Below are 25092 nucleotides of genomic sequence, written 5' to 3' on the forward strand. Positions count from 1 at the left end.
TTTGGAAAGTTTTTTTGCAGTGCCTGTACAGATTTGGCTTATTCCTGGGGAGCAATGAGTACAGCACAAGGGTCTGGATGAAGATGATTTCCTGTGATACACTGAATGGTCAGAGTTTTCCCATCTTGATCTGATCCTGAGGCTGGAATTAACGAGAAAGATTTTATGTGAATGTCAGGCATGTTGCAATAACTAGCCACAATGGAATAATCATGGCAACTTCTACTACTTGGTTTCTTTGTTTTTGTGATGTTGTGCATGCTTCATTTTTATGAGTGTTTTCTTTTGTGTGTGTGATTGAACCCATCTATTGCCATCTTGGGTTTGGATACTTGTATTTAAAAGGTGATGAAGAATAGAGGGGGATAGCTGGAAACTGACAGAATGACATATCCTTAGTCTTAATTATTTTATTTCCCTCCTCCTTCTGCTGACAGATATTCTGGTGATTAATATTCTGATGAGTTTGTATCTTTATTAAAGGGGAGGTGTCTTTTCTAAAGAGAGTCCTGAAAGGCAGTCATATAACAAGACATGAGAAGTAAGTTGAAAACAGGTTTTTTTTTTGTTTTTGTGACATCAGTGTCATGGATGCAGATCAACCTAATATTATTCTTTCTGAATTTTTTTTGGTTTGGTTTTGGTACTTGAGAACTTCTATCTTGACCATAGTACCTCCAAACTTAAACGCAAATTTGTATTTGGGTGAGAGCTCTAGAATTTAAAGATTGGTGACTTTTTTTTTTTAACTTTTTTATTCAATCGCTCTGAGATAGACCCTTACAAAGCTGTTCATGATTGGATTTCAGTCATACAGTATTCCAACACCCATCAGGACTGGTGACATTCCTTTTTGAATATCCTTATTCATTTCACTCATGAGGGTGAACAAAGCTTTCACTCGGAAAGGTTATTAGGATCATATTGTATGCTTTACACATTGCAACCCCAAGTGGAAGTTCTTCTATCTGTGGCAACGTATGTGGAGAACCACTAATAAGTGGCCTTCTGGGGAGAACTACTGGAGGGTCCTGATCCATGCCTGGCAGAAGGGCTGGGATTACATGGAGACGGTGAAGAAGATGCAGAAGTTTTGTAGAAGGAAGATGCAGAGTTCTGCAGAAGAAACTTCCAATATGGAAGTAACATGCATAGGGAATATATTCTAGTCCCAACAACCTGTGTTTAGGATTTGACATCCTTGTTAATACTATCAACTTCTGTCTTAAATTTTAAAAGATGCCAAAGGCCTTCTCAGTGCGGCACCGACCCGTTTTCCAAGTTTGTGTATCTGAACCTTTAATACTAAAAACACCTTTTCCCCAATTTCCCTCTCCCTCTCTAGTTGTTTATGGTTCGTCATCTGATCCAGTGAAACCCCGTTGCAGTCCCCTCCCTCCCCTCTTCCCTCCCTGTTCAAAAGGAAAAAGTCTAGTTCAACAAATAAGGCCCAAGAGGAAAGCGAAGTGTCCTTCCTGGCCGTTACCCTGCTGCGGAGTTGCTCTACTCCCTGGCGCACGGGAACGCGAGCGTGTGTGAACTCTCGGAGGGAGACACCGGCTCGGCCTTCGAATTGGCCAGTCGGGTGGCCAGCGAGCCCGCCCCCACCTCCCGACCCTCCCCCTCCGGCGCTCGCACTCAGGAAGCAGCTGGCTGCAGGCCGGCCCTCGCGGCCGCTCACACATCCCCGCTCAGCGCCAGGGCCGCCTCCCTTCTGCCCTCCCTCCTTTCCCCTTCCCCTGTCCCCGCAGTCGCGTCCACACTGCGCCTCCCGGGCAGCCCAGAGCGCGGCGCGCACGGGCACCAGCGCCCCGAGCCGCCACCGCCGCCCCTCCCCGCCCCTCTCCCACCCTCCTCCCCCCCCTCCTCGCTGCCGGCAGCCGACCCGGCTCGCTCCAGCGCTCCCCCGACTCGCCGGCAGCAATTAGCCAGCATCCCGGGGGGTCGGCCCCCAGACGCATCCTCCGGCCCGGCCCCAGGCAGGGATGAGCTAGACAGGCGCGGCACAAAGTCGAAACTTAACTTTTTGCAAACAGTACTGGCAAGTGTGTGTCGAGGGCTGGGGGGAGGGGAGAAAGAGTGGATGCCGAGGGTCCAGCCACCCTCCTGCCGCCTCCTCTCCCTGCAGCCGCTGCCCTAGCACCCGCGCGCGCACGCCGCCACCGCTCGGGCCGGGTCTCCGCGCTCCGCGCCCCGGCTTGGATGGGAGTTTGCGTTTCCGAAGGAGGCAGAGCCCGCGGCGCGCGCCGAAGAGCCCCGAGTGACTCCTCGCCAGCGCTGGCCGCCCGCTGTCACTGGCGCTGGCCGGCCGGGGGAAGGGACCCGCAGGCTGGGCTTTGTTGTGGAAATCCCGGTTACCTGGTAAGTAGATGCCATAGGAACTTTGCTCCCAGGCTTGAGACGGGGGAAGAGAAACCAGCGTTTGGGAGTGCGGGGCGGTTAAAACGCTCTGAAACACAAACTCAGAGTCCAATCGTGGAACGTTTTCTACGCCGAGCCGGTGGCGTTCGCGCGGGTTTGAGGATATGCGCACCCCCCCCTCCCCAACGCTAAGGGATCTCTTTCTGATAGGAGTCCTCCCCCCCCCCCCCCCAATTCGGAATCGCGCTGAGTTCTAGGGAGTTGTTTTTCAGAGCGCCACATTCGGAAGATGGAAAAGAAACCAACAAGGCTTTAAAGTTTGTCTAATTAGGAATAGTTTTTGTTTGGGTTCATTATTTATTTATTTATTTTAAACGACCGGGGTCAGAGGGCGACCTCTTCAGGGCAGTTTACAGGGGGGAGGGGTGCGGGTAAACCTGGGCACGGTTGTGTACGTCCTGAGTCCCCGCTGTAGCGGGAAACTTTGGGGGAGAGATGGGGTGAGGCGCGGCGCCGCTCACGCACCCGGGGGGCTGGAGTTCTGCCTTTCCCAGTGCCCACGTGTTGGTGGAGCTTCCTCCGAGCGACTTTCCACGCGCGTGTCTCTCTGAAGCCGATTTTCCCCGTGGCTTTGGGAGCTTCTCGGGGTGCGGGAGAGGACGTTAGCTTTGGGCTGGGACAGGTCCGGTGACCCGCGGGGTCTAGAACCTCCCACGCCGCCCAACGCGCATAGTCAGACGCGCTGTCGACCCACTGGGGTGGGTCTCCCAGAGGTGATATTTTTACGGGGCTCCACAAAATGCCAGCACTGTTTAGAAAATGTCTCTGTTTCGGGGACTTTGTCCCGCGCCCGGCTCCAGTCCCTATAAATGACACAGTGTGTATGTATTTTGAAGTCGCGGCCCGGCCACTCTATGGAAAGCGTGAGTGAGCAGCCGGTGGCGTCGGAGACACACACCTTGCCCCGAGCGACACTTCCAAGTTACTCATTGCAGCTGACAAGTCATCTCGGGTTGAGGAAGTCACCAAGTGTCTGGAAATCTTGGCCCCGATGGGTTTGTCATCCCGTGGATGATTCAGTTAGGTACCTGGAGGAGAAACTTTGGAAAAGGTTCATACCGGCGCCTCGGGTCGCGTATGCGAATTGTTGTTGGGGGTGGGGAGCCGGAGCGGGGATTGGGGGGGGGGGTGCGGGGAAGCGGCGCTGGGGACGAAGCTGGAAAGCATTGCAGAGGGCTGGGGCCTTGGCGGGCGGGGGTTCCGGGCCCGCACCGCGGGGTCCTGCGTTCTCCAAAGCCGCGCTCCCCCCCGCATCCGGGCTCGGGCCCGCGGCACGCTGGTCCCCGTCGCCCGGGCTTCCTAGCCGCGGGCCGGCAGCGCCGTCCTTGGGGCCCAGACTTACTCAGGACCGGGTTGCACAACAGGAAGCCGACCCGAGTTTGTTTTGTTTAGCGGCGCTCGCCTCGGAGCGAACCGGGCCGTGGGTTAGGGGCAGAGGCGGCTCGGGAGAGGCGGGGTCGCGGGAGCGCGCCACCCGCGGGGCCCCGCGACTCGGATCTCCGCCCCTTCTCGCTCGGCTCTGGGGACGGGGGGCGCCGGCCCCGGGCCCCCAGTGGGCCGGGCTGCTGAGGTCCGCAGCAGATCAGGGCTGGCCTCTTTCCTTTGGCCCGGGGGCCCTCAGGACCTCTGCAAATCTTCTCGAGGACTAGAGAGGCCCCCGCCCCTCTACTCGCTTCCTCTGCAGCCGAGCTCGGCCCCATCCCTGGATCATCTTCACCCCCGCCCCCCGCAGAGGGCTAGTTGGGGGGTACTTCCGGAGTCACCGGCGCAGCGTCGGCAGGACGCCGGTCACTGAGCTCCCCTGGAACGGAGAGGAGGGCATTGCATCTGCTCCCCAGCTACTTCCAGGGTATCACCTGCTACCACCCCACCCACACCCCGCAAGCCCCCACATTTGGGGTCCTTGGTGTTTGTGAGGGAAGTTCCGCAGCTCCCCCCAGTGGCCTGATTCTCTTTAGGTTATCGGAACTGGAAAATTCAAGTACAGACTATTAAAACTTGAGCTGATCTCCTCCAGATACGGAAACTGAGAGCTAGATATTTCTAGGGGTTTTGCCCACGGCCGCCACAGCCGTTTGTCCCAGGTGTTGGCCAAACGCTCTTTTCCCAGTTCCCAGTTCAGAGCATTTCTTGGCCCGAAGGTGAACTCAAGACAAGTTCAATGTCTTGTTCAACATGTCCTTTCTGAAAGTTTTGATGAGTCACGATTTCTGCCTTGGCTGAGCGCCAAATACCAGTTGTCCCCCTCCTCCTCCCTAGGGGTCCCCACTGGCCCTCCCTTTTAACTCTAAGCTGGGAAACATTTTTTAGTATAAAATTGATTCGTGTTGGTTTAAATCTGCCCATTCCTCATCTCCTTCAAGTTTGCTTCCAGTGGTGATGTGTGAAGCAGGTGCAACCTGACGAGGTTGGCGGGAAAGGAGCCGCTATAGCAAATGTTGCTGGAGTTTGAAGTCATTTAAGAGAGAAATAAAACTACTTGTGAGTTTGTAGTATGTGTTATGTCTGTGTGTGTGTGTGTGTTTTGCATTGGAAACACACTGAAGCTTAAGAATTGACTCCAAGTGTAATGATTTCAATGGTTAGTTCCTCCTTCCTTCCTTCCTTCCTTCCTTCCTTCCTTCCTTCCTTCCTTCCTTCCTTCCTTCCTTCCTTCCTTCCTTCCTTCCCTCCCTCCCTCCCTCCCTCCCTCCCTCCCTCCCTCCCTCCCTCCCTCCCTCCTTCCTTCCTTCCTTCCTTCCTTCCTTCCTTCCTTCCTTCCTTCCTTCCTTCCTTCCTTCCTTCCTTCCTTCCTTCCCCCCACTTCTCCCTCTCTCCCTCCCCCCATTCCTCCCTTCCTTTCTCTCTCCCTCTCATTTCTTTCCTCTTTCAAAACACTTTTCCTTCCTGGTACTGTAGTTGAATTCTTTTCTTTGAAGACAAAGTTGCTTAGAAGACTAGGGATCCTTGAATGTGATTGTTAAATTTAACTGCTTCTATAACACCCATTCTCCTGAATTCACTTTAGGTTTGAGTGGCCATTTTTTTTCTCTCTCTCGAATATCTGGATCAGTTAGTTTGCTTGGGAGGAAGAGACTATTATTCCAAATAGGAACAGCATCTTAAAAAATTTTGAATCCTAGGGTTCATCTATTGGGTAAAACTCCTCTCTGGCTCAAATTGACCGGGCAAGGAGATAGATAATAGCAAATTATGTTTTGTACCAGACCTGCCTTCCTTCATTATATGGCAGAAAGTGGTCTTTTCAACATTCCTGAAGAGAACTCAGTGTTCTCAGTCTTTTTTCTTCTTTGTGTTTGTTTCTGCCACTAAATTAAATCTGAGGACATTCTTTCCACTGCTCTTCCTTTCACATTGTGGTATTTACCTTTGGAGTTGGAATATTAGTTTGTAATTCTTTCAGAATATATGAGTACTTCTTGAAAGAGATTATCCAGGAAGTGAAATTCCTGTACATTCTCTTCTTTGGTGAATTCATTTTCTGTAATTACTTTGGTGATATAAAGAATGTAGTAACACAGGACTTAACTCTATTGCACCTTTTCACTATAGTTGGTTAGCTCATACACACAGATCAGGACTGAAGGTAGAATAAGAAAAGAAATAGCACTAGGAGTTTTTTCCAATAAAAATGCTGCCTGATGCATTCTGGGAGGACAGACCTATCACAAACCGTTTAAAATGACATTGATAAGTAGTTTGATTAAAAGATGCCCAACAGTCACCTTTTTCTAGTTTCTCATTTATGTCAATCAAACTCCACACAAAAGTACACAAACTTTTAATTTTTTCATACAAAAGTAAAATATTAATACAAAAAGTTGTATATAGCCTAAGTTTGCTAAATTTTCACAAGCTGATCACAACTTAGGAACTGGAATCTGAATCAAGCAATAAAACATGGTAAATATCCCCTTTCTCCAAATATCTCTCATAGTCTTTTCCTGTTATCGTGTTTCCCCCAGTGTAACCTTGATTTCTAACATTATTTTTTCCTTCTAAAATTACGTATGTAAATGGGATAATTTAATATGATCTCGGAGGTCTGACTTCTAATGATGTAACAGTCTTTAATAGGTCAAAGGGATACACAGTTCAATGGGCTGAGTGCGTGCTTTGCAGGAAGCCTGGGTTTGAACCCCTGCATTGCCTGGTCCCCCAAGCACTGCTGGGTGTAACCCAAAAATTAAAACCTAACCAAAATAAAAGAGAAAGAAAAAAATCTACCAAAACCCCAAAACAAAAGCCCTTTTAATAGGTCAAAATATTGAATCTCTTTAAAGATGATGATAGGAACAGTTTGTCTTGCAGAAATAGTTCATCGTATTACTTAATATGATAGAATTGATGAAAAACACTAATGAAACAGAAGCCTTATTTTTTTCTCCTAATGAAAGTCTGAATAGGGAGACTTACGACACAAGTGAATTGTGTAGTGTGAAGCCAGTGTGGGGTGAGCAGGGAGAATGCTGAGGAACTTTTCCACCATGACAACCCAAAATGCGTTGACAGGTCTCAGTGCCAGCAACCCCCAACAACAAAAGTAGGGCCCCAATTTTAGTACTGAAATAACCATTCATTTTGCAGCTCGTCGCTAGGATTTGTCACTGTTCAGAAGTATGCCAAGATAAAGGCAAGAATAATGTGCCTGCTCAGTTGAGTGGACTAGAGTCCCTATGCTGCTTTTTTCCAGTTAGAGAAAGCAATAGACAGGGAGCCGATTTGGGAACATGCAACTCTAAACTGATTCCACAAGACAAAAGGGTGAAATTTGTGTTTGTATGACCACGTTTTACTTATAGTGTATTTGTTCAGGCAGTAATTACAGGCTATACATCTATCAACATAGAGTTTATGTACTTACCATATTTTTCTATTTAAATGAACAGAAAAATGCTGTAAATATATAACAAGTGAATACATAAATGTAGCATGGACCCAGGGAAACAGTGGAAAGGCTGGAATGCAATGGGTTATTTGAAACCCTGAGTTTGATCCCTCGATCCTCATGGCCTCCTGAGAAATGCCTGGTGTGGCCCTGGAAATTGGCCCAGGCAACACCTTATTATGGGCCCTAGCATTGATCTCTCTGGCCATATAGGCTGAGTATTGCCAGGAGTGGCACCCAGGCTGCCTGAATTTTGCTTGGAAGACACCTCCCTCTAAAATATATAGCTTGAAAAACTTAAAGATATGCAAAATATGAAAAATGTAATTGGATAGGCATGGTGCGAAATAATCTGTGTTTACATGGATTGGTAGGAATTTAAAAATAAGTGGGGCTCTATAACTTAATAAGATTAGACAGGGAGATGAAACACAAGCAAATAACTATAATGCAGTGTAAGAAAAGTTAGGAGTTGTGAGTTACTCTAGCCTGCCCTCACCTCAGTACCACTGGACCACTGGGTGTGAGTTCTGGTACACCCCTCCCCCCATAAAGAGTAAACTGTTGGGAAGATTCCACCACAGAAGTTATGTATGTTAAAGGAGAGGTAATGAGCATAAAACTGTTAATATTTTTGGGCCCTTTTATGTACTTGGCATTATACTAAACAAAAAAGGTCTCATTTTAAAATTCTATGAACTATGAGCAAAAGTGAGATTCCCTGATTCTATAGATCAGAAATAAAGGAATTAAGAGAGGATCGGGGAAAGTCTCAAGTTGGGTATTTGGCATGGACTAATTAGTGAGTAGTATATATATTTGGGGTAAAAAAGAAGGCAAAGAAAGAGAGAAGGAGAAAAATTACCTAGCTGGACACTAAGGCAGTTTTTAGGTTGAACAGACTATGGATGTAATAGTGCTTCACTCTGGGAACAAAAATTGGTGGATTGTCTGTAATCATGGAGTTGTAATAATAAACTAATCATGATTCATTGGAATCATGAAAGCTTTAAGTAGTTCAGAGCAGACAAGATGAAGCCTAGTGGGGCCCCTGTTCTTGTCTGATGAAATCTCTTCAAGGTAAAGAACAGAAACAACTACACATTCCTTTAGGTGCAGCAAGCCTTACTCAACTTAACTGCAGATGGGTAGATTGGAGCGTAGTGTAATATCTGACCTTATCCCAGGCTTCTTGGTGAAGAGATTAGACTTTCTGTATATTATTTATCCTTGAAGTTCTGAGCCAAATCTATACAGTTTTATACAGTTTTATTTCTAGGCCTGTAGGATACTCTACACAGAAAACTAACCACCAGATGCCAGGGCTACGAATGAATTCCTGTTATTCTTGTGTGTGAAGAAATGGATTAATGTTTTCCCAACCTTTTCAGCATGACCAATAGATTCCACGTCTGTCTGTAACTTGACTGAGTCATTCATGTAGGGTTGTGTTTTTTTTTTTTTAATAAATATGTTGTCATTTTGGTTAAGAGCCTAGTCATTGTTGTGGACATTCATACTTCTGCAGTGATGTCAATGAATACAAGTTAACTTGTATAAAACTTCTGTCTACCAGCAGCTATAAATAGTTACTTGACCACTTTTAAGCAATAACTATATTGAAGGAAAGAAAGAACACAGTTACACATGTGTTAGAGGCATTTTATTTTTTTTTTTTTTTTTTTTTGCTTTTTGGGTCACACCCAGCGATGCTCAGGGGTTACTCCTGGCTTTGCACTCAGGAATTTCCCCTGGCGGTGCTTGGAGGACCATATGGGATGCCGGGGATCGAACCCGGGTCGGCCGCGTGCAAGGCAAACGCCCTACCCGCTGTGCTATCGCTCCGGCCCCTAGAGGCATTTTATTATATGATTCAATATTTGGTTTAATGAGTGATAAATTCAGTTTCCTTTCTAGAATCTTCCATATGCAAATGTTTATTATTCTTTGAAAAAATAGTGATTCTCTTGCTTTGCAAATAAGTACTCACATGAGCCAATTGTTTACATATTTTAAATTAAAAAATACTCTTCATTTGCATATTTTGCTATCTCAAGGGTTACTTTGTGTGAATTTTTATTTTTTGGAGGGGGGATTGGGAGTGAGTGGAAAAGAAAAATCACCATCCAGTTGCTTTTCTTTTATATTTCTAAAGAAGTCTTTGTGCCGCAGACCTTGGCCATGTGGTGTTCACTCTTTGCAATTCAGGTAATTAATTCAGTGGTGACATCATAGAGAATGTGTTCACTTTTCCATTTTCAAATTCCTCTTCATTGGATCTGATGGTTAACTCATATTAAGAATGCATTTTGAAAAAACTCAGTTCAATAGAAGTGTTAAGTGTTAGTTTAAACTTTTCCACCTTTAACATTGAAAGGGTGAGTTTTATTTCTAGGTAGACCGTTTTCCCTCTTCATACTGAAGATCTTGAACTTTTAGTCATACTGATTCTATTGACAGATAGTTTAGAGCCCAACACAGCTGATCTGTTGATATTAATCGAGTAAAAAATAGAAGTGATAGTTGTATAGTGAGTATTAATCCTAACTTTTATAAAGCCCACAACACCAAGCTTTTGGATTTTCTTCATTATGGTTAAATTTGTTTGGTATTTGTTTCACTTTGGCTAATCAACTTTGTGTATGCATGTAACTGTCAATTATTGGTGTCTATAAGGCAAGTGGTCTGTACACTTTATTCAGTGGCTTTTAAACTTTTAAAAACCTATAACCGATCATAAGACATTTCATTAATATGTGTATAAACCGATTTGTACATCCACAGATAACTGAAGTGAAATATATGTAACTAATACTTAACAACATTAAAGCATCAAAAATACAGTGTATTGTGATAAGTTTCCATTTATTTCAGTTCTATTTTCTTGAAAAATATTTTTACCAGTGAACAGCTATTTTCATGGTCCGCCAATGGATTGCAGCAAAGCAGTTTGAGAAATAATGCTTTAGAAAGAGTGCTTCACTAAACACAGAGGTGCTCATATTAACCAGTGCCAGGGCCAAGACATGGTTACCTTTCTGAACTTATTTTCTATTTGTCTTAAAAAATGTTTTTGATTCCAATTTCATTCTCATTTTGTGTGATTTCTTTTAGTTGACTAAGGAAATCCTTAGTCCTCTCCCTTGACATATTTGACATATTTGGTAGGCTTGACATACTTGGTAGGCTTGAAGTTTTTTAGAACTTTCTGTACTCATTGATGGGTTAATGACTGAGGCAAGTAAATGAAATACTTGTGGGTAATTAACACTAACAGAAGTGATATTTAATTAACTGTGGGATATAAGAATTGTATAGTTACATTGAAATGTGGCAAGTGGATTCTAAGAGATGTTGCTGAATTTCTAATATTACTCTCCAGCAATATTATCTTGTTTAAATTACTTCTAGCAAGCTGTAATCACTAACATTATGTAGAAAGATCAAGTAAAGCATTGTGTGGAAACATCGGATATCCTTCTACTATTTTGTTTTCTTTTTGCTTTTTTTGTTTTGGGGCCATACCCAGCTATGCTAAGGGCTTATGACTGACTTTGTGCTCAGGAGTGCGGTCACTCTTTGTGAGGCTTGAAGGGACCATCCGTGGTGCCAGGGCGTCAAACCCTAGTCCACTGTGTGCAAGGTAAGCACCCTACACAAAGTATTATTTGGTCTCTCCTGATATTTAAAGTTGTTATGATTGACCAGCTGGAGAATAATTTATTGAAATGAATATCTGTCTGTCTGTCTGTCTGTCTATCTATCTGTCTATGCTTTCTAAGTAGAGCTTAGGGGGCCCAGGGATCCTGGTGAACATTAGCCTAGCTCTGGTGGTCTGACAGTTCAGTGCTCAGTCTGCTGCTGGGGCCCCCTGGGAGATGGAGGGCTGGACTCAGATGTGCTAAATCTAGGAGCTTGAGGTTCTAGCACAAGTATGGCATTCGCTCCAAGCCTTTGAGCAGTCTCCTTGGGCTTTCCTATTGTTTCATTTTTTCACTACTGTTCTCCATCTCCAGCCATCTGTCAGAGCCTACTTTCTGTCCCAGTTTTCTTTTTTCTCTTCCTGTTCTTTTCTCTGTTCGTAGTAATTGACCATGATGATCACCCTCAATAATTTAGATATAAAAGGGTGATGGTATTTTACTCCAAAAACATATGAAGGATTATTTTATTTTTGAGAAGAAATTTGAAATATAAAAAGAAAAGATTGAAAACAAAGATTTCTATCCAAAGATAGCTCTATGGATACTGAACACTAACTAGAAATAGGGTTCAGTATCCATAGAGCTAAAAACTCTTTGATTTCATCCTGCTAGGGGAATTATATTGTTTGATAGCACTTAGAATAAATATGGTACTTTTTTGGTACTTCTAACATGAGACCCTGGAAGTGCAAAATTGAAGATAGGGTCTGTATATGATATTTACCAGGTGTGACCTCTACAGGTCTGCTCACCACAGCTCAGCAGTGTGGACTTCTCCCAGTCATGTTTCTGTGTAATTTCTATGCTAGAAGGTCTGAATCTGTCAGTTTCATTGAATATTACAAAACTACAGAAATGTTCAACTCTATTTTGTTATAGATTATTTTATCAAAATATTGTTCCTTCCCTTTCAATTTAGTGAAATGATATTTGTACACATACTGTGTATTTCCTCAGCAATATCCTCTAGCTTCCCGGGCACATGTTTGCACTTTCCTCTTGCTAAAATTGCAGACAAGAATAATTTTGATTTATTGGTGACATCTAATATACTGTGTTTATATTGTTGCCAATAAAATGACTTACACGATTGGTTTTTGTTTATACAATCTTTTCTGAGGAGTCAGTCACCTGTGTTAGGACAAGGTACATTCTGCTTATTAAAATGAACTCCCTGGATCTAAGAACATTCAGCTCTATCTGTCCTTGATTGAATTGCAAAATGTGCTTCATATTGCAGGCTTGCATGAGAATAACTTATATTATCTATCAATAGGCTTTTCATTTCTATATTCTTCTGGTTACAAAAGCTGTAACTAGAGAAGCCCAAGGGAATAGCCTGGGTCTATTAACCACCAAGGCAGTGATGTTGAAAGGCAATGTTAATGAAATTACAGAATCATTAACCCGAAGGGAAAAAAGGAAAAGAATCAATAAAAACTATTTCTGATGCTTTAGACACACACACACACACACACACACACACACACACACACAGAGTCACTCAATATAAGAAGCCAGGTTGGAGGGCAGTTTGTTTTCTGACCAGCATTTTGTGCTTATTACCAGTCGTTCTATGCAGAGTAAAATACACTTGTAGCAAAAGGAATGGAAAATGTAACAAAGGCTAAATGTAGCCTAAGGAAATGAAATGATGTATGAAAATTAATAATTAACTGGCTCATCAGATGAATTATGACTCTAGATGAGTCTATTAATGATATAAAAAGGGCTTTTGGCTGTAAATAGATATTATGGAACTTCTGTTTTTGGAATTTTCTTGAATGGATGAGTTAGCATTACATTTTATTTGTTTAGTCTTTTAATCCGCAAGGAGCAGTGCCAGGAATCTTTGGTAGAAGGTAGAGTCTTTTGTATTTTGATTAAAGTCTTGTTTTTTTTTTTTTTTTATAAAACTGGCAAAATTGTTAAGTTGTTATGTGCCTTGGTATTCTTAAGAGCAAAGTAATTTCCTCTCTGACCTACCTTAGAATGTGTTTGAGAGTTTGAAAAAGTAGTCAAATATTCATTTATACCCAGAATTAACATTTCACTGTTTAAATCAATGAAGTATCAAAAATATAAGTATTTCACTATTAATATCCAAATTATCCTAAATTTGTGTTTTAGATGCTCCTTGCTTTCTCTCTTTATATTTCTTTGTTGGTAATCTGGGACAGAGTAGTTGTTGCACATAAAAGCAGTAGAAAGTACTGCTGGAGAAGCAGTTTTTAAATAGAAAAATGCTTTTTCCATTTGAATCCTACCAGTTAAGTTTTGATACTAAGCTATTAACACTTGCTTTTGGCAGTGTAAGAAAATTTAACCTTAGTACTCATTTTTTAAAAAATTATGTGTCATTTTTCAGCACTTTGTTGGCACAGGACTATCCTCTCAGCTCTTGTATTGATGGAGTTGATAGAGATTACTGTCATTTTATTTTCATGTCTGCCCCTTAAGTGCCATAGGTATAAATTATACAAATTTATCCTGGATTATATTAAATGGCCTTTTTGGTGATCTTAATTATCTGGAAGACTATAATTTCAAGAGACTATAGATATCATAATTTTTCTCATTCATGGATGAAAAACTGTTAAGTTCAGAGAATTTATAAAGGATTTTCAAGAAGTAGAAAATCTATATCTTAACTTTTAGTTGATTGTTTTTTTTTCTGATTCAGTGCAGGTATGTATATATATATGTCTTAAAAAGTGATTATCAAGTGAACAGAGTTTATTTTTAAAATCTGGTATTTAATACTGAAAACTATGTTAGTAAAATTAATGGGAAAGTGGCTTACTATGTTTCACATAGCACTGTAGCACTGTAGTCCTGTTGTTCATCGATTTGCTCGAGTGGGCACCATAGTTTATTTTGTTTTATTTTTATCTGTGGCTGTTTTTTCTTAACTCTGACCATTAACCTATTTTGTTTTTCCTTATGGTATTAATCACTTTAATAATGTGATTAATAATAAACTGTATGTTTGGTCTCTTGCTTTTTTGATAATACAATTCAAGTATACATATTTCTTTTGGGGTCACATCCAGCATTGCTAAAAAAAAATTACCCCTGGTGGTGCTGGGCAGACCATTTGGAATGCTGGGGTTCTAACCTGGGTCAGCTGTGGGCCAGGCAAATGCCCTCCCCAAGTAGGAGTTGCTTAGACCCTTAAGTATACTTTTTTTTTTCACTTTCAATTTGGGGGCTGAAGCAATAGCACAGCAGGTAGGGCATTTACCTTGCACAAAGCTAACCCGGTTTGATTACTTTGTCCCTCTTAAAGAGCCCAGCAAGCTACCAAGAGTATCCCGCACGCATGGAAGAGTCTGGCAAGCTACCCATGGCGTATTCGATATGCCAAAAACGGTAACGAGTCTCACACTGGAGATGTTACTGGTGCCCACTCAAGCAAATCGATGAACAATGGGACGATGGTGCTACATGCTACTTTCAATTTAAAAATTTTGAAAATAACAATTCAGTGTAATAAAATAAAATGAATATCCTATTCAAGATAGGCTGGTATAAGTGTCTGAGACTTAAATTCTTCGTGATTCAATTATTTTTTCCCTTTTTCAAGTTCACCTTTGTAATGATCTAGTGTTAGCCATATGCTAAGTACCTGCTTAGGTGTTTTTCCCTATATTTTGACAATTCTTGCTTTTTATGTGCTTGTTGCCAAAAATGATTTCATTCTTTCAAAATTTTTATTTTTTATGTTTTACCTTATATTGTGCAGATTTCTAGACATTGGTCATTTGGACCATGGTTTGGCGACTCTCCTACTTTCAGTCATGTTGGACGGTTTCTCACTTTCAATAAATCACTTCCCCCCCCCCCACTTTTTTTCATATTTTTCCCTGGGGGTAGTATGTAAAGATTGGTACTGAAAAAGCACTTTCTTCAAAGTTTGGAGTACTAAAAAAATACAATTTAATCAATGTGGGCGCTATAGATAGCCAATATCATCTGGCAAAGCACAGGGACATAAAATGACATTTTTCTACGCAGAGCCAATCAGATCAAGTGATTGGTGGTAGTACTGTTCAGTTCTCCTGAGTAGATACAGTAGAAAAGACATTAAATGATTTTCTAGCTTAAAAAATATATTGCAACTTGTTTGATATTAGGGGCCATTTTTTATTGTCTACAAAAACCCTTAGATGATGCAGGCTTAAGTATTGTAGACTTATTTACTTCGGAAAGTGAGGACAGGAGCAATTTCAGAATGCTACTGTTTCTTTTGTTATTGGTAGTATTGGTACCATAGTATTAAATGTCATAAATTAAGAAACAATCAGTTTTGTGAAAGGTACTGCAGAAACTTCACATGAAAATGCAGTCTTTCTGATTTTTTTAAAGTGATTAAAAAATTTTTTTTTTTTTTACATACAAACTTTGTCCTTGATATCCTCTCCTAAATTGTTGCAGTTATCTATCTGGGAGTTTAATTGACAACAGTTGTCCAAGACTGAGAATCATACCAAAGAGTAAGAATCATCCAGAGGAGAATATCTTCCCCTTACTTAGTCTGTATTTTCCTGTTTGTTCTGTACTGGCTTCTTCCCATGTCTGTCATGATGTAAAAGAATATAGATTATTGGGGCTAGAGTGATACTACAGTGGGTAGGGCATTTGCCTTGCATACAGCTGACCTAGGTTCTACCCCTAGCACCCAGTATGGACCCCCAACTGACTAGGAGTGATCCAAACTCAGATCCAGATATAAGCCCTGAGCACTCCTGGGTGTAGTTCAAAAACAAGTGAAAAAAAAAAGATACAGACTGTATCGTACATTCATGGACTATGACAATCACTTATTTGCATACATTATTGGGAACTAGTGATCAACGTAGAGAAGGGCCTTTCTTAATTGTACACAAGGATAGATCTCTTTGGATTTTCTACAACTGGAAGTGGGTGGTAGGAAGCTTCATGGTTCTATAGTCGATTTACTGTGTGTGATACATGGTGAACATACATGGCAGGTCACCTTCTGGAAAGCTATTATTTCCATTTTGCTTCATTTTGACAGCCTTTTTCTATTCTTTCCGGATATCTCAGGATCAGCATGAACCAAGACTACTGTGGCTGTAAATATTTGAACTTGTGAAGTCTGTTGCAAGATTTTTTTGGTTTATATATGTATATGTGTATATATATATATATATATATATATATATATATATATAACCTTTTATAAATCTGTGGACTGTTGAAAAATTGCCCTTGGAGTGAAAATCAAAGATGATTTGACATTTTCATAATCTCATTTAGATGCCAGGTCTGCTTTTTGTTTGTTTGCTAGAACCTTTGAAACACTAGTCTTACAGCTTATGCGTTTGAGTTTCCCAAGACTTGTAGCAAAAGTGAATTAGTACTAAGAGATCCTCTAGAGAGCAAAGTAAGTTTCATTCTGTAAGCTGGCACCACTAAATTGGTTGTGTTGCCAAGAGCACTGTATTGAGAAGGGTTCAGTGGCAAACAAAACAATGCAGTGATCCATAGTCCAGGTCTACCACGAGTGCTGGAGGGGATAGTGCCTGCCAGTGAACCAGGTATTTGATAACCCTGCTCAACGTAATAGGCTGTTTTGCTAATAGCACTTTTTTTCTCCTTATATGAATGCTACACAGGTTGAAAATTCGCTGTAAGTTATTTTCATTTTTATTTGTAAAAATGCCTGCATTTATTTTTTTAAACAGGCTAATAACTCACACCATGGATAACTTATTGGACTTTGCCTGAAAGGAGTCAGTAGTCCCATTGGATATTTGACCATCCTGGCCACAGGTTTTTTCAGAATGAATGGAAGGTCATGCAGCATGAATCTCCTTCGATCATCAGGAACCCCACAGGGACCTGGGATTGTCAGTGGCCACCACATTCCTCCCTTGAGAGCCCACTCGGGGACTCCTGGCCCCTCATCCTGTGGCAGCATACCCAGCTCTGCTATTGGAAGCCTTGCTAACAGTCTCCATCTCAAGATGCCCTTGGGAGGAGGGATGGCTCCTCAGAGCAACATGGCTGAGAGCCCCATCCATCTACCTGCCTTGAGCCCCAGGAGACAAGTGCTCACCAATGGGAAGCCACGATTCCAGGTCACCCAGTCCGGAGGCATGTCAGGGACACACACTTTAAAGCCAAAGCATCAGGAGTTTGGAAGTCCTTTTCCATCAAATCCTGGGAAAGGTAGGATTATCTTTCTGGGATCTTTTAAAAGTGAAAACTAACCACCTCTCCCGCCTCCCAGTTCCTTTTCTGCCATCAAATCTTATGTAAAAATGTCAGGGTAAAGTTGATGATCTTGTAATGAGATCTAACTCACTCACTAAGGGGGTGTGTTAGTTTTGTGTCCATGTGTGTGGGTGAAGGGGATGTTGAGGCAAACATGACCCCTTATGAGACTATGAAACAGAGTGGCAGATGAGATGATTAGATCAGGAGCAGAGAGATGCTGGGTCATGATGATGGAAGAAAGAACCTGGTAAGTTTGCCAAGATCTTGCCCTAACTCATTGGGATTCCACAAACCATAGTGGAGAGGGATGGCTGGAACTGCCGGTGGGCTAGCTGGGCATTAAAAGAAAAGTGTTGTTTGGAAGGATAATGATGGAAAGGTAGAAATTTTAGTAGCCAATAAATACATTAAAATTGTACAAACATTATTTTACTCTAAGGAGTATTTTTTACTACTTAAAAAACTGCTAGTACAAGCTTGAAGACAAAAAAAGAAAAAAAACTATTTTGTACTGGTGGAGAATTATGAAAGATTAGCCTAATTTGAAATATACTGTTTACTATTCAGTAGTGTTTTACCACACACACAGTGAGTTTCCATATATTCGTTTTACTATTTTTTTGGTGGGTGGTTTCCCAAGGCAGTCCTTAAACGACCCCCAGGCCATTTCTGATGGTACTTGGTCAACCAGGCCAGACAATTCAATATGATGCAGTGATGCTGGTACCTTTGATGTTAGGGCTGGCCAGGGCCACTAGGCAGTGTGTAGGGCCTTAGGATTATACCTAAAAGTGTCAGGGCACCATACAGTGTGAGGGTTCTAACTCACAGTGTTGCTTATGCAAGATGTATTCTGACCTCTGAGCTATCTCCAAGCCCCTGTTTTTTTAGTTAAAGATGAAGTGTTGAAAAGGAAACAGATTCTTTGGCACATTCTAGACACTGATACTGAGTTAAAGAGTTAATGAGGCTCTACCGCAAATGATGTGTGTATTTGCCTAAAAAAAAAAAAAGAGTATATATCCCAAGTAAGATTTAGCTTTGTTATGTAAAGCAGAACCATTATATATACTTTAATGTATTTTTAGCAGTTAGTTTATATTAAATGTATTTATTCTCTATACTAAAAGTATTTGGCTGGAGTGATAGCACAGCGGGTAGGGCATTTGCCTTGCATGCGGCCGCCCTGGGTTTGATTCCTCCATCCCTCTCGGAGAGCCCAGCAAGCTACCCACCCGCACAGCAGAGCCTGGCAAGCTACCCGTGGCGTATTCGATATGCCAAAAACAGTAACAACAAGTCTCACAATGGAGACGTTACTGGTGCCTGCTCGAGCAAATCGATGAACAACAGGACGACAGTGCTACAGTGCTACTAAAAGTATTTACACTATCAGATAAAGTCACTGGCCTTGGGAGTAGTCAGCCATTCACCTAAAGTTAACGCATAACTCGCCCGGTTATGGTAAACAATGTTTTATGTTAGGCAAGGAACCAAAAGTTGTTTGTTTTAATTTCTCTATATTCCTTTGTACGGAGAAGTTTGTATAAATGGATACAATAAAAAAGAAAACTGAAAATACACGTAATATTTTCCTTTCTTTTTGACCAATTAATTTTCACCTTAAGTTTGTTTTTGAGTTATTCTGTTTCTTAGAGCTACTGATAGAGCAAGAGAAAATTCTCTGGGGACTGCATCTAAAATACTTCTGTCACTGTCATTTTCTGTGTTGATGGTGTGGGTAAACCAGGTTTCTAAATGTCAAGCTCATGTGTTTGCACTTACAGGGACCGAGACCCAGTAAAACCTTTTAGCTCTTGCTTAACTAATGAACTGTAGCTTGCTTTTATATATACGTGTGCTTGAAATCCTGACTTGTAATAACAACAGTGATAATATTAATAACTTGCATTTGTTTTATCACAACCTAACATGTGTCAGGAAGTGTATTAAGTGCTTTTCAACACCTGATCTCAGTTATTCTTCACAGAAGCCTTGAGTTGTGTGCTACTGTTGATTAACTGCTAAAGTAAAACTAAAGCCTTTAAGGAATAAGTAACTTCAGGGATACTGACCAGTAACGAGTTTGGTAGTGTTACCTTGATAGTGACCAGAAGTGACTATAATTACAATATAATTTAAAAAATACTTTTGATATTTAAGGAATAGTGAACACTCCTTGTTATTAATCTTGGATTCATTGGCCTCATTTATCACATCGAAAGACATTGGTTTCTAAGTGAATATCTATTGGGGAATAGATAAAAGATGGTGAAGCCCAATGTCATTTTACAGTTTGAGAAATAATAGAAGGCATAATTGAAACACTCCTCTCTTCTCTCTCTCATCAGTAATTGTGGTTATTTAAAAATTATATTAAATTAATTTCATTTCTAACTTAGGTGCATTACTTTTCCAAACATCTAATAAATTGTTAGTACATAAATACTATTAATTTGTAGATAATGAACTATTTTATAAATGTTACAAAATATGTTCCCTTAGGCTTAGCTCAACTATGAACAACATTACAAAGACTGAACTGAAAATACTTGGCAAATTCTTGACATAGGAGTTTATTTTTCTTACAAAGTGTAGCCAGAAAAGTGATTGCTGCTAAGGATGGAAGCCTCAGGAAATGAAGATGGACAAAAGGAAAAATTAAAAAGAGACAACTTTCCCACATTGACCCACTTGAAACTTTTTCACAGGAAGTATCTCCAACTACTGCCACTTAGTCAACCATGCATAATGTTTTTCTTGAGTTTCATTCTAAATTTATCTATTTTTAAAGTTTTCCTAATATTATTTTGCATTGTTTTATTGTATTGAGTTTTACTCTTAATTGATTGTTTTGGCTCCCCACAGTGCTAGAAATGTACTCCTGGCTCTGCACTCAGGGAAGGACTTGGGGGATCCTATGAGATGCCAGGGATTGGACCCGGGTTGACTGTATGCAAGGCAAGAGCCCTACCAGCTGTATTGTCCTCCTGCCCAGGAGTTTTACTTTTAAGCGTTTGCTGCCTTCCTTTTTTTCAAATTAGTCGAACCACTTGAAAGTTTTAACATACATGTGGCACTTTGGTCTCAAATTCCTAATCAGATCTCTTTCATGCTTTATGACTAGAATGTAGTAATCATAACCAGAGAATTTAACTTTGACACCACAGTGACATTTATACCTACTTATCTCTTTAATTATGGTACGCAATAAAAATTAATTTTATTATTTTATTTTTTTGCGTATATTATTATAACCCATATGTCCTTTATAACTTTTTCAAAACAATTGACAGTCTAATCTGAGATCATGCATCACATTTAAGGTTTTTATGTTTCAGTTACTCTCCTTTAGTCGCTATGTTCCATGACAAAATATTTTGAAAGTTTAAAGAGTTCAGATTAATAATCTTATCTCACAGTCTGGTTTGTGTGATTATTTCTCTGCGATCGAATTCGGGTCCAATGTTTTTGGCAAGAATCCTGCATAGGTGATGTGTTCACCATCTATTGCATTATACAAGGAAGCACTCACTGAATGCCCATTTGGCCTCAGGTTTGTGTTTGCTTGTTTTAATTGCCTCACTCAGTGGAATCACCAGAACTCAGCATTGTGAAGGACCCTTTCCATTTCAAAAGCAATAATCTGAAATGAGCTTTTAGCTGTTCGACAGCTTTTTCATCACATCTATTGATGATCCTTGCCTAAATTGGTTATTACATTGTTGATTGCATAATGGTGTTTTTTTTCTGATACTGTCATTTCTTCTATGTTAATTAGCTTGTAATCTTCTGGAAAAAGGAACTGGTTTTTTTGAGAGTCACTATACACTCATGCATTATTTAAAATTTTTTTTTATCATTTTCTGTTCTCTCTGATGCTTAGATTTTCCTGGATTTACGTAGTAGGAACTCCTTAGAGTAGATGGAATATACATTTTTTTGTTTGTTTTTTCTTATTGTTGGGGGGGCCACATCTGACAGTACTCAGGGCTTTTTCCTCACTCTACACTGAGGGATCGCTCCTGGCCTTGCTCGGGACCACATGTGATGCCTCGGATTGAACATAGGTTGGCTGCATGCAATGCTGTACTATTGTTCTGGTAGATATAATAGACTTTTGACATACTACCATTAAACACTTTCTAGCTTTCCTAAGGAAATCACGTTTCATTTGTACTTTCCTGCCTTGGACCTAAAAATAGCTATTTTTTCTAATAAACTCGGGTCTCTTTTATTGGCGAAATATATTTAGAAAATTAGATGAAAGTGTGTTCTTATTGATGCAGGGGCGTATTGCTTCTAGATCCATTGCTTGTACAGAGTTAGGAAATATATCAGAACAAGATAATGAGTTCTAGTTCAAGTACAAAACGACCAAGCTCTTCCACATTTGTACACTGGCCCGTGGGAACCTTGGGTCTCAGCAGTCCTGTATCCTTGTTTATTTGTTCTGTCCTAGAGAAAAGTGTTACTTTTTAGCTTTACACTTCTGAGACACAAATTAGTTTTAAAAATGATTGCTTAGTTCATATAAATGTTTTATGCAGTAGGTAAATGTTTTATGTTGGTGTTTTTCTAAGCACTGAGTATGCAGGACTTGACGCAGTAGGCCCTGCTAGAATTGGTGTTTAAAATCCCAGTTATATTAGAGCAATAGTAGCATTTTCCTTTACTTCCTGCTTAGCAGTCACGGATTGTAATTAGACTGGTAGAAATGCATTTTTCAAAGCATCTGGGAAATCGATTTTATGATCTTCACTTTAAGCACATTTGACACAGCTATTTAAATATTTAAGACAATTCCACATTGGCAGTACCCATAGGACTATATAATTGGGAAGATTTTCATTGTAAAGATTTTCATTTTACTTCAGGGCCTCTGACATTTCTTGTTGGGCCCTGCTGTCCTTGGAGACAAAGGGAGTTAGTTATTCATTAGCGCTTGTGGGTTATTCATTATTGTTGGTCTGAAAAAGCAGAATAATATCAACAAAGAACACCAGACTAATTGGGATTAAAAAACTCTTCTGTGTCAATTAAGACTGGTGTCTCTTGTAAAGACCTGGTTTAAGAAAAATAATTTAGCAGTAACCTGGGAGGTCTAAGCATTAATGTACTTTAAATAATGCACAGTTTTATTTTAGTTTTTTGTTTTTATTGTTTGTGCTTTACTAATTCAGTTAGTTATAACCTGGATCTTAGATTAGGACTTGATTCCTCGTGGGTCAGCTAACATAATTTTATCCCATCACCAGATAATAAAACTTTAACTGATTAAATATGTGATATCTTCATATCAGCACTCATTTAAGTTTATCCCCAAGAAAAATTACACAGTGGGGGAAAAATGTGCTGACTCTCAGGAGTGAACTATGTTAGTTCATAGTTAGTTCATATGTTAGTTCAAAATATTAATGTCTAATATTTTACATATTAGAATAAATGTAGCCATGTTACAACTTGGCAAAAATATCAATTAGGGTACCCCTTTGTGAAATGATGTAATAGATAGCTTAAAAATATTGGAATATAATATTTGTTTTTCTTTTTCCCCACAACTTTTACTTAGTCATTCATATTTCTTTACATTCTTAATGTGGCTTCCTGCAGAATTAGAGCAAATAAAGTTAATATTCCATAAAAGGTTCTAAAAAGAACCAAACTCTTCAGATGCCAAAGGCATTATTCCAGTTTTGGTAGCTGGCACTTTCATTTTTACTCTCCAACAAGGCAGATGAAACAATGTTTACTGTTGCTTACCATCCGTGCTACACAGGTTCCACCATGTGTGATTTATTGATGCTTGGGTGTAAATCAAATTGATGATAGATTTCCAAGTATTGCTGAATGGCACTCATGATTTATTTCAGCTATAAAAGTGGTTTGTCAGTCTCATAACATTCTATCTTTAAGAGAATATTTTACATTAACATGCCTCCCCATAAAGCTCAAATGTTATAGGATGTGAAGTCAAAAGGTAATGTCTGCTTGTCATAAGTAGTGTTTGCTAATTTACATAGCAACAGCTTTGGAATAGTGCTGTAATTTGTGGTTCAGATGTTTGTTTTTTCTTTGTTTTATTTTGTATTGTTCTGGACACACCCAGCATGATCATGGGTTACTTCTGGCTCTGCATTTAGGAATTGCACCTGGCGGGGCTCAGAGGCTCATATGGGATGCTGGGGATTGAACCTGGGTGCGTGCAAGGCAAACACCCTACGCGTTGTACTACCGCTCCGACCCAATGGTTCAGACTTCTGTATGATTAGTTTAAATGATTTCATTAAAAGCATCTTGTTAAACACTACAAGTGTCATTGGCCCAATTTTAGAACAAGGAGACAGAGAATCAGTTGCTGGCAAGTTCAGTTTTCTGTGTGTGTTTCTTGGATTAACCTAGAATAGGTCTCCACAATCTGAGAGGTCTTGCTGCAAGAGGTCTGAGAAATATTACCTCCTCCCTTCCATGAGAGCTTATCGTTGCTACCATTCCTGAAAGAATTTATCTTTAAATGCACAACCATTTCTGTGTCATGTCTATTTATGAATGGAGGAAATGGGTCGATGGCTCCTTTTGAAAATTTGTACTTAACTTTGAGCATGGAGTTTGTTGTCTATCTAAGCAGGGCTTGCGGATCTTTGAGGTGGACTCTCTCTGTGTGAATATCTGAAATGAACAATCAGACTTTATACAAGTGTGAAAGCTTTGTTTAAATCATGCAGGAGGATGCTTATCTTGTATATGAATAGATCTACCACTTCCAGCCAATTAGATTTTCTGAATACAATGGATGGTGACTGTATTTAATATCTATTTTCATGGCTGCCTTGTTTGAATAATGAAGGAATTAAGTCTATAATTTGGCCCTGGCATAATAAGCAGCTTAAGAGAACGACATTTGTAGGGCCTTGCTGCTCTTGGATATTCTAAAACTAGAAGCTTTTATATCCTTGGGGAGCTGGTTAGACACACACAATCTCAGGACCAAAACACACATACTGGGTCACATTTTGAATTTTAACAAGACCCACAGGCTGGCTTCGGGGCTGTGTAAGTAGCAACTTCACTCTCAAAGGGGTGTCCTGTGCTTGGGGCTTACTGCTCTGTTCACACTATTCTGACATTCTCTGATTTTATATCTGGATTGTGTTGTAAATGATATTTCAGGGGATTATGGAGTCTGGTATGGGAAGGTCACAGTTCATACAGGGTCCCACATTCTGCTAGAATGATTACTGGTTCGCTCACTCAGTCTGAACTGCTGCCCTCTGCATCTGCTGGGGACTGGGCCATGAAGGTGATGGTGTCATTGTCAAATGTATATTCTCAGATTGTCAAGTGCAGGTGAGATTCAGTGTACTTTTGAGGATCTGTGCTTGCCCTTTGAGTATACTTGAGTGGAAAGTGTTCAGTGTTAACAAGCACATCTGGAAACACCACACAAGTTTCGAAAGACCTTAGAAGAAAGTATACTTTTTTCTTACTTTTTATTCCCCTCCAGTAGTGCTTAGGGTTTATTTCTGGTTCTGTACTCAGGGATCAGTCCTGGGGGTGCTCAGGGAACCATATGTGGTGCTGGGGATTGAATCCAGGTTAGCTGCATGAACTTTTTTAAACCAGTGTTTCGAACAAAGGACCCAGGATTTTTATTTTGCTTTGATCCTCACAAAATATGCAGCTGATCTTGGAGGTACATATTAAGAAGCAGTGGTGTAGAGAGAAAAAGATGTGGACTCTGGACTCAGAAGACCAGTTTTAACCAGTTTCATATTACAGTTTCAATTTCTCTTGTATGACCTTGGATAAGTCATTTGACCTGCCTGCCTCATT

At 40.7% G+C, this 25092-nt stretch overlaps 1 protein-coding gene across 2 annotated transcripts in view; it reads left to right on the top strand.

The window, feature by feature from the left end:
• The first annotated feature begins 1885 nt into the window (after positions 1-1885).
• GLIS3 (GLIS family zinc finger 3) overlaps positions 1886-25092 on the top strand; it is a 521896-nt gene continuing 498689 nt past the window's right edge. Inside the window, exons 1-3 of one of the 2 annotated variants that reach the window (XM_055122891.1) lie at positions 1886-2045; positions 2129-2361; positions 16725-17211. In XM_055122891.1, the coding sequence (XP_054978866.1) occupies positions 16824-17211 (388 nt within the window). In that variant the 5' untranslated portion in view covers positions 1886-2045; positions 2129-2361; positions 16725-16823. Of the gene's footprint in view, positions 2362-16724; positions 17212-25092 lie in introns of both variants that reach the window. The other variant, XM_055122898.1, reaches the window with a different exon arrangement.

This window comes from Sorex araneus, chromosome 1 (genome assembly GCF_027595985.1).
Source record: "Sorex araneus isolate mSorAra2 chromosome 1, mSorAra2.pri, whole genome shotgun sequence".
Classification (NCBI taxonomy): domain Eukaryota; kingdom Metazoa; phylum Chordata; class Mammalia; order Eulipotyphla; family Soricidae; genus Sorex; species Sorex araneus.